The 10,164-nt window shown below is 42.9% G+C and overlaps 1 protein-coding gene across 2 annotated transcripts in view; it reads left to right on the forward strand.

Annotated features, from left to right (window-relative positions):
- RANBP10 (RAN binding protein 10) overlaps window positions 1-6,682 on the forward strand; it is a 40,118-nt gene extending 33,436 nt beyond the window's left edge. The window contains exons 11-14 of one of the 2 annotated variants that reach the window (XM_032230579.1): window positions 62-186; window positions 1,695-1,837; window positions 2,645-2,756; window positions 3,679-6,682. In XM_032230579.1, coding sequence (XP_032086470.1) covers window positions 62-186; window positions 1,695-1,837; window positions 2,645-2,756; window positions 3,679-3,809 — 511 coding nt within the window. In that variant the 3' untranslated portion in view covers window positions 3,810-6,682. Of the gene's footprint in view, window positions 1-61; window positions 187-1,691; window positions 1,838-2,644; window positions 2,757-3,678 lie in introns of both variants that reach the window. The other variant, XM_032230578.1, reaches the window with a different exon arrangement.
- The last annotated feature ends 3,482 nt before the right edge of the window (window positions 6,683-10,164 follow it).

The following is a 10,164-nucleotide window of genomic DNA, read 5'->3' on the forward strand; positions in this document are numbered from 1 at the left end:
CCTCTTTTGGCATTTCTTTCTCTCTTCCCCTCTCTCATGATCTCCATCATCTTCATTCAAGTGACAGTGAAATGGAAATGGAGGCGGAGCACTATCCCAATGGAATCCTGGAGAATTCAGCCACCCGAATAATGAATGGCACTTACAAGCACGAAGAAATTCTACAGACTGATGATTCCAGCATGGGTAGGTCTGGCGGGCGTGGAGGTAGAAAAAAATGCCCTTTTTGAGAAAACGGTCCCTTATCCAGGATGGATGCAGTTCCTTATGGAAAATGATTCTATATCAGAAGCTTTTTCCAGTCCATCCATTCATATTCAGATATATAGTTCTCGACTTACAACCACAATTGAATCCAAAATTTCTGTTGCTAAGCAAGGCAGTGGTTATATGAGGCCTTTTGCAACCTTTTTGCCCTCGTCATTAAGTTATTAAATCACTGTAATTAAGGGAATCATGCAGTTGCTTAATGAATCTGCTTCCCCCGTTGGCTTTGCTTGTTGGAAGACGGCTGGGAAAGTCGCAAAAGATGATCATGTGATCCCAGGACCCTGCAGGTCTTGTAAATAAATTCTGGTTGCGGAAAGCCCAGATTTTGATCCTATGACCATGGAGATGCTACAACAGTCATAAGTGTGAGGATTGGTTGTAAGTCATTTTTTTCCATACTGTTCTAACTTCAAACCATCAATAAATGAATGGTTGCAAATCAAGGATTACCCATAATCTATTTTTATTCAACAATGTGTAGAATCCATCCTGGTTTAACACAATAACCCAATACTAGTTTACCAAATTTGTTTCCCCTTTTTTCTTGTCATAGAATTTAACTTCTCAAATTTTAAGCAGGTGACGTTCAGTATTCATGGATTTGCTGGGATGCTGAAAAAGGGGTTAAAAGTCAGGGCCTCTTTAGAAGGCATCTATAACCAGTGACTTGTATGGCTAATCATTTGGGGGTGGGGAGGCTTCAGTAGGTCTGAAGAAGGCAGACGCTTTGATGCTGTTGTGGCTCCCACAGCTGCCAGCGGAGCTGGCAGCAGAATTAGACAGTGAGGAGGTTGGGGAGGACCATGGGCCAATCCTGGAAGCTAGGGAAGGCTCGGACAAGGGGTCTGCGTTGGCAGAGGCGGGGACGAGGCTGTCTGGCAGTGATCAGGTACCTATGGAGCTAGACAGCAGTGAGGCAGAGGAACAACTAGATCCTGTTCCCAGTGTGCGCATGTGCAGAGCTGCCAGAAGAAAAGAACACCTCAGAAATCAGGGTCGACTTAGGAGTAAAGCCACAGGTGGAAGGTGATTGGCTCCTCCCATAGGAAACAAAAGAGGAACGAACGGGGAGTGGGCTTTTGCAGGAAACAATTTGTTCAGTTGTTAGATTCATTTCAAGAGAGTGAAGATCGGTCCGTGAATCTCAGAGACTGCCCAGTCTTTCCTTGCACAGCACCTCATTTGGAAAATATTTACATGGCAGCTTTCCAAGATAGATAAGGTCTGTGGTCCTAAATATTCCTGTGAAAGACTGTTTGCCGGGTTTTTGCTGAATGTGAATGAGAGGAATTCACATTCGTTTAATAAAAGGGGTTTTGTTGGGACCAGGACTCTGCTTCGTGCTTTTTGGGGAAGCCTCGGTCAGAACAGATGCCACACAGGTTGCTCATCCGTTCGTCCGGTTTTCCCCTTCTCTCCAGAAGACGGCTGCCCTCAGAGGCAACTCTGCGGAGGGAACCATGCTGCCACCGAGCGGATGATCCAGTTCGGGCGGGAGCTCCAGATCCTCAGTGAGCAGTTATGCAGAGACTACGGCAAGAACACAACCCACAAAAAAATGTTACAGGTATATATCCTTAATGGGTCCTCTCCTATTTCTCGGTGAACAATATTAAGGTTTTCTGGGCATGATTTGTTTAAAAAGATGAAACCAGGAAGACATTAAAAAACTTTATAGAGTTCTCTCTGAGTTTGGTTGTTTTCCTGCAGACATTTCATTACCCAACTAGATAACATCATCAGCGCTAATCCTTTATGTTCCTTCCTTAGTATGCTCAGCAAGAATTTATGGAGGAAATAAAATTGTCCCAAGTGATTCAGGGTTTAGGAAAACATCATAGCCCTTGGCAAAATCATCCCCCCCCCCCCACTAACAAAATAGAATTGGCCTTTGACACACACCTTCCACCTCTGATAATCATTCCTCCTTTGTATTATTTTCCATCTGTGAAAAAAAAATACTTTTCACTGGCCAGTAGAGGGAGCTATTGTATTATTATTCCATATTATTGAAAGGGAGAAAATTGCAGCTTATTTACTTGAGTTACTGTGATCAGAAATGATCCCCCTTCCCCAATTTAAATATAGCCTCCCCCAATTAATAATATTTGAAATAGTACTCAACTGGCTTGGAAAAAAAATAAACACTGGCCCTGGCCAGGTTACGAATATAGGTCTCGGCATCCCCTTACTAGCTCTTTGTGGTTCTCTCCTGTATTCTTAGACCACCTCATGCCTTCAAGATAAGGTAGGGCACTGTATCAAAGCGATCTTGAAATCATGGGCGTTGTAGTCTGGAGGACACCTGCAGAACAGCCACAGGGACCAAGTAGTTTTTGCTGCTCTCTGCTGAGATCTCGCATTACTCTTTCAGGATGCATTCAGCTTGTTAGCCTACTCTGACCCTTGGAGCTGTCCAGTCGGTCAGCAGCTGGATCCAATCCAGAGGGAGCCTGTGTGTGCTGCACTCAATAGCGCTATTTTGGGTAAGGAGATTCCGGGAGCCACTTGTAACTCCGCTTTGTGCACCTGTTGCTGTACTCCAGTGGCTGAATGTGGCAGGAATTTTGCCACATTTTTGCGGGTTTGGGCAAATTACCTGTGCTGGAGAGGAAGCTTGGGTGCGTGTATATAAGAAAGAGAAGGGAAAAAGGGAGAGGAGAAGAGGGAGGGGGTGAGTTAGAGTTGTTTATTGTTTATTCGTGTCAGAAGCATCACAATTAAAATTTAAAGCATCACATTTAAGCATCACAATTTAAAAAATAAAAAAAAATCCATGTATTTTGTAGCAATAAGTGTCAAGCTGGTAGAAGTTGTAATATTCACTTGATTGAGAAAAATAGCTCTGAGTGCCCAGCAGGGTCAGATTTTTTTTTTAGAAAATAGAAATGACTGAATCCCCATGTTTACTTTTGGAAATGTATCACTTCCCCTGCCTCCTATTAGATCAGGAGATATCAAACTCACGATGACACATTGTCGCCACGTGATGTATTGCAAATCCCCCTCCCTCCCTTGCTAAACTGGGGGTGGAGGGGCAATGCATGAGACATCCGACCTGCAGGCCCTGAGTTTTGACACCCATGCACTAGACAAAGATGAGTCGGCGTACTAGAGAGCACCCTTGCAATCTAACAGTAGTGATGTCATCCTGTAATGTCCCTAATTTGACAGCTAGTAAATGGCAATTCTGTTTGGGCTATTTTGGAAATGTGTCCATCCTTCTGCCAGCCACGTTGCAAGAACGGCTGCAAGAGTGTTCCCCTCTGAGCCTACCAACCCAAAACCTTTTCTGCCCAGTGTAGGAGTGTCGGGGTGAGCGAAGGAAGGGAGGGCAGGGGGGCAGAAAGACGTATCTTCTTTGAATGACTTGTCCTGTGTGCATCTCTGGCCTCTTTCTCTCCTCAGAGTCTCAGAACCTGCCAAAGCAGCCCCCCCTGCTGCTCGCCCTGGGCCAGGCCTCGGAGTGCTTGCGACTCATGGCTCGCGTGGGCCTGGGCTCCTGCTCCTTCGCCAGAGTGGACGACTATTTGCACTAGCCACTGAGTGAGGCAGAGTGACCCCTCCAGTTGCTGCCCTTTCACCTCTTCCTGCCTTGCGGTTCCTCACCTGCGCCTGCCCTCCACCCGCTGCCCAGCAGAAGGACACAGTGTTGACTCAGGCGGGAGGGGAGGAGGAGGAGGAGAGGACCCTTGACGCGCCTTCGTTGCTCGCCCTGAAAACTGCTCGCAGGGCCCCCCCTGCCCCCTCACCCCACCCCGCCCTCCCATCACGACCGCATCCTGCTCTGCCCCACAGCACTTGGCCTTCTCACTGGTCCTTCTGATGTAGCGCCTTCTGACTTTACGATTCTACCCTTTATTTTATTATGTTATTTTATTTCTCTGACTGAGCCACCAGTATTTATACCCGGAGAGTTTGTGCTGAGCTGGTTTCTAATTCTTTTAGAGATAAAAGTGTATCTGAGTTGGTGATGGCCTGTTTTGCTTTTTTTTAAAAAAAACCTTTATTTTTACGTTCGGAGAAACTTAACCGGCACGCGTGTTACTTGGACAGTATTGTTCACTGTTGCTGGTGAAAAACCGAGAGGCTGAATGTGCTTGTTGGAATATTAGCCATGCTATCCAAACAAAAAGTTTCATCATCATCATCTTTTTTTCTGTGCCTATGACACACAGCCCTGAGAAACCCTACAGATGCACCCTGGGAACTAATCAGGGGAAAGGCTGAGATTGGGAACGATAAGACGACTTGTTCCCAACCGTCCCTTTAATGGGATGCCCTGCGATGCTTGGAAAGAGAACTGGTGTGACCTGAGTTGTGTCCCCATCCTCTGTGGAGAAGCAGGAACATCTCTTAACCACAGTCAGACATTAGGGCATCGCCGTGGGAATGTGTGGCTGAGCTGCCACTTCCCAAACTGCTGATTATTGGCCCTGCTGACCTGGGTTGCTGGGAGCTTGACAATCTCTGGAGGAAACCCAGGTTCCCTTCTCCTTCATCAAAGCAAGTGGTCCTAGACTTCTCCTCTGTCACATCTGGCCACCTATAGGCAACTCACCTCTAGCTCTTAAGACTTTGCCACAAAGAGGAAAGAGAAAGAAGGCTTGCCTGCTTCCTCATCCTGGTACCCAAACAGCTGCCTGGAATGGAATCGAGGTGGAATGGAAAACGGGAGCTCTGCGTTGGTCCAGCATTTTCTTTCTTTTTTTTTTTCATCTAGAGACTTCTTCCTAAGATCTTCCCTCATAAAGTGGATAGATGTCTCCATGTCAGTTGTGAACCAGGAAAAAATGAGTCTTCAAAATGACAAGAATTCCCCCCACACACACACACACAACCAGGGTTTGAGTTTGTCGAGCCAGCTTTTTATTTCATTGCCTCCATGCCTTTGATAATTACACTGATAGGGCAATAGGACAACAGTCTTGTTTTTATCCTGCTTACCTCCCCCCACACAATTGAAAAGAGGGTATAAAGCAATATTATTCTTTTTTCAAAAGAAAATGCAGTTTTATTCCAAGGAATATATCTTTTTTTAAAAACAAAAAAATTGGGAATCATTTTCCAAACATACATACATACATACATACATACATACATACATTAACAATCCTTACATAATACTGCTAGAATAACAGGTTGAAAACTCTCAAGTCTAATTTAATCTACACAAGTGAAATTATATCAGCGTGTCTTTATAGTACAGCAGAGGAATCCCGCTGTTCTTAAAAGCTTGTTATCACTTGAAACATAATTATTGGCTTGCTGTCTACTTCAACATTTTGCCTAGCTTTTAAAATGTTTTTAATTGGAAAGATTTTTTTAAAAAATCCATAAGTTCAATAGACAAGGAATTTTAATTAAAACCGAGCACGTGCCGAAGATAACACGAAAGAGAGGTTTTTCTGATGTGATGAAGAAGATGCTTCCATTAATTTATAGTAGCATAAAAAAGGCTTTTTTTTCCTTGTAGCCGTAATGAAAATAAAGCCTATGCATTTATACACAAATGCAGCCTCACCAGGTCGATGGAACCTGGAGAAATAATAAGAAGGGGCAACTTCCGTTGATTTCTGCGGAGGGTCCTACGTGATGCCCAGCAGAGATTAACGTTTGCTTTCAGGTTTTTTAGGTACGACATCCCAAATTCAGAAGACCGCACATTACTGTCTCCTTGGCAGATCAAGACTGAGTTTTAGTGCAAGATGCTGAAAAGAAAATGGGCACATCAAAGAATTGACTCTACGGAAAGAAATACAATTCCAGACTCTGGTTCCATTTCCATTTGCATAATTTGGCTGGGTGCCAATTAGATCGAAATGAAATGTTTTCTGGTTTGCACTTTCGACAAGCAGAAACATCTATCCCCCATTCCTTTTGCTTCGATGGTCATGAAAGTTGTATGTTAGTTGTGATTGGATTTTAGGTTGGCTGATTCCTTTGAAGGCTAGTTTAAAAATTATAATGCCAAGCCATAAAATTACGGTATCGCCGAATAATTGACAACACTGTCTTAAAAGCAGAAGACTTGTTCACCATCCAACTTTTTAAACATCTTACATGGCAAATGTTTGTGTCAGCAACACCATGAGTTCTCTTTATCTGACTTGCTGCATTTGCTTTTAGACTTCATAGGAGTTTCCAGTGTTTGAATTCCCGTTTTAAATGTTCACCGTCTTAAGATGAACTTCAACAAACCAATCTCTTGCTTATTTTGGGGAGCAGATTTCTTTCCTGCTTTGTTTTCTCCAGTTTCCATCTCATTCCTTTTTCAAAGTTGCTTCAGGAAGTTTTTTTTTTTCTCTGTCTGCTGCTTCTCCCCCCCCCACCCCCCCCAAGCTGTGGCTTCTTGGCCATCCTTTGCTTAAAAGTCAATTGTTTTCATGGCAGTTTTTGCACTGTAAAAAAAGACAAGTCGCTAGTTTGCCATCTCTAGTTGGCAGCCTGGCAGTGGTGACAATGGGTTCACCGACAAATGCGCGCTCGACGAAACCGCGCCTGCCATCAACAAACAACCTAATGGGACGCGAAAACAACGTTATAACCCTAACCCTTTATAACGTTGTTTTCGCGTCCCACTAGGTTGTTTGTTGATGGCGGGCACGGTTTTGTCGGCGCGCATTTGACGGGTCATGGTGGCAATGTGTAAAAGAGCAAGCTGAACTTCTCCTGATCAAAGACAATCTGCATTTGATGACTCAACATTTTGATGCCCTGGTCCTGTAGCTAGGGCAGGGGAAATCTGATTTAGGAAGCATTGCGCTGTGCCTGATTTCAAAGGTTTATGAGTCTTGTGATCCAAGACAATCAGAGTTTTGAACACTGGTTATAATTGCTCTAAAGAGACCACGGTACATATGGAAAAGGATGGTTTGAAATCCTGCGGAATCTTTGAAGGGAAGAATATTTAAAATAGTACAGAACCTTTTGAGTTTTCCACACTCTGCAAAAGGAGGGGTGTCTAGCCTGAAAGCCACTGTTTTATAGTTAGTCTCAATTTTGAGATGAAACCTGGCAGAGATTGTTAGGTTCGACCACATACTTTAGGATATATTTCCTTTTTTAAAAAAATAGCTTTTATGAAAAGATTTGACATAGATAACAAATTCAAAGAAAAGAAATATTTTCTTTTTGATGCTGTCCTACTGATTTTGTCATTTTGTCCCTAACCTTTTGCGAACAATCCATCTGATTCCAGGTTTTTATCAACCATTAATCAGAACAATGAGCAACTAAGGCGTGCTACTCATTTTCTGATCATTTGCCATGTTGATCATACTTTAGACCACACATCGCTGGCCACGGTGCCTGCAAAATGGACATTGGAAAATCCCGAATACAAGAGTGACACTTCCTTGATTGCTCTCTACTGCAGTGGTGGAATAATCTGCAATTACCTTTTCCCAACTGTGAAGACAATGGCTAATTGTAGTCCATCATCTCTGGAGGACATTAGAATGGGGAAGATTGTTGATTGTAAGGAATTTCAGAGGTGTCCCCGCATCCCCGGCAGTAGCTGTCTTTGTTTAAAGAACCATCTCATTTTTTCTTCCATATATTTTTTGCAACCAGTTCCATAAGTTCTTGGCTGTAAATTAGAACGTCGTCGTACTGGAATGTCCCCTACCAATGATTCAAACTGGCTATCTTGATGTCAGTTATCACTTTTTCAACAAGGAGCAGCAGTCACACCAACAAGAGTTAGTGCATCATTGACCCCTATTATGGTCCTCTGCATCCTGTAACCAAATAGAAGTGCCAAATCCTCTTATCAAATTGATTCATTTAACCAGTGTTGTTTTGGGAACTTGTTTTGGGAATATTTGAGAAGTACAATAGGCGTTGAAGAACTCTAAGGGTCACTACCAACAAGTATCTTCAAATCTTTGGACCTGAAGGGTGTTTTTTGTTTTAAATCTGGGCTGGAGCTTTAAGATTTGGGTGCCATCTGCTCATCTTGAAGTAGCAAGAAAGATTGCTGCCAGGCATAATTGGATTACATTCTGGACCTGATACTGAAGAAAAGAAAAGAAAAAAACGTTAAAGAATTCTCCTTTATTTTTCTCTTCCTCTTGCTTTTTACAAACTCGGGTACCAGCTCTCGCACGGCACCTCAAACCCTTTTCGTTTTTCAATGATTTTATTACGATACCAACTGTAAGGATTTCTTTTTCTTTTTTTTAAAGTATCCTATCAAATAAACGGGCCGAGCAGAATGTGGGTTCTACCAGACTTCCATAATCTCTTGTTTCATTTTCCTTTTATTGAGGAACTTGACGGATCTCCTTCCAAGTTGCGCACATTTGGATCAGTTTCTGCTTAGTATTTGTGAGTTCAGTTAAACCCAACTCTAGCATGAAAACCTTCCCAAAGGAGGACATTTTAACTGACAAAAAAAAGAAAAAAAAAAGAAAGAGAAATTGTACTGGAAATATAGAAACCCACAGTCTGTTGTATTTTGACAGAATTATTTTTATTAAAATATGCATCTCTGTGCACTTGCCCGTGTCCTGTCTAACTCTCCTCTACTCCATTCTGGTGCTTGTGTGTGTGGTCTATTGAGGGAAGAACTTTTACTCTGTACGGGTAGTCTTCAAACATAATTTATAATGTAATTTATAATTAAAATCACAATTGAGCCTGATATTCCCATGAATTGAAAATCCTATTGCCAGCCAATGGTGCATGAGCCAGGTATGCCCTCACTGACCTTGGTCAAAACTGTCTGGCTGTCCCTGTATGTCCCAGATGTGTGCATTTTTTAGTTCATATCTGTATCCTCAGTTGTCCTTTGTATCTGATTATTGAGAAGTACAGTACCCGTGTTTTGTAGTGAGATATTTTGCATTAATCTATCATCTGAAATAGGATGAAGGCAAGCTTTCTCAGGTGAAACTGCCATTAGAATGTACATCTAAAGCAGTGGTCTCCAACCTTGGCAACTTTAAGACCTGCGGACTTCAACTCCCAGAGTTCCTCAGCAAAGCTGGCTGAGGAACTCTGGGAGTTGAAGTCCGCAGGTCTTAAAGTTGCCAAGGTTGGAGACCACTGATCTAAAGCATCTATTTTCATAGAGGGGACGTTTGTTCCTTTATTTTTTTTAAATAACCCAGTGTGATGAAGGAATGAGAACTTGTGTGTGTTGTCTATTGAGGGGAGAACTTTTGTTCTAGATGGGTTGTCCTCGACCACAATTGAGCCTAACATTTCCATAGCTAAACCAGAGGTGAAAGTCGGGAGTTCTAGTGCCAGCAAAGTGATGCATGAACTAGGTAATGCTCTCACTGACCTTGGTCAAAACTGCCTGGTTGCCTCCTTATGTTCAAAGGTGTGCATTTGCTAGTTCATATCTATATCCTCACAGGGACATGGTCACTTGGTAGCTAAGACGCTGAGCTTGTTGATAAGGTCAGCAGTTAGGCGGTTCAAATCCCTAGCGCTGCGTAACAGAGTGAGCTCCCGTGACTTGTCCCAGCTTCTGCCAACCTAGCAGTTCGAAAGCATGTAAAAATGCAAGTAGAAAAATAGGGACCACCTTTGATGGGAAGGTAACAGTGTTCCATGTGCCTTTGGCATTTAGTCATGGTGGCCACATGACCACGGAGACGTCTTCGGACAGCGCTGGCTTTGAAATGGAGAGGATCACTACCCCCTAAAGTTGGGAACAACTAGCAAATATGTGTGGGGAAACCTTTACCTTTATCTGTATCCTCAGTTGTCATTTGTGTCTGATTGTAGAGAAGTACAGTACACATGTAGTGAGATATTTTGCGTTAATCCATCATTTGAAATAGGATGCAGGCAAGCTTTACCAGGCGAAATTGCCAGCGGAATGTACATCTAAAGCATCTATTTTCATAGATTGTGAAATCTATTTTTTAATGATAACCC

Source organism: Thamnophis elegans, chromosome 14 (assembly GCF_009769535.1).
Source record: "Thamnophis elegans isolate rThaEle1 chromosome 14, rThaEle1.pri, whole genome shotgun sequence".
Classification (NCBI taxonomy): Eukaryota; Metazoa; Chordata; class Lepidosauria; order Squamata; family Colubridae; genus Thamnophis; species Thamnophis elegans.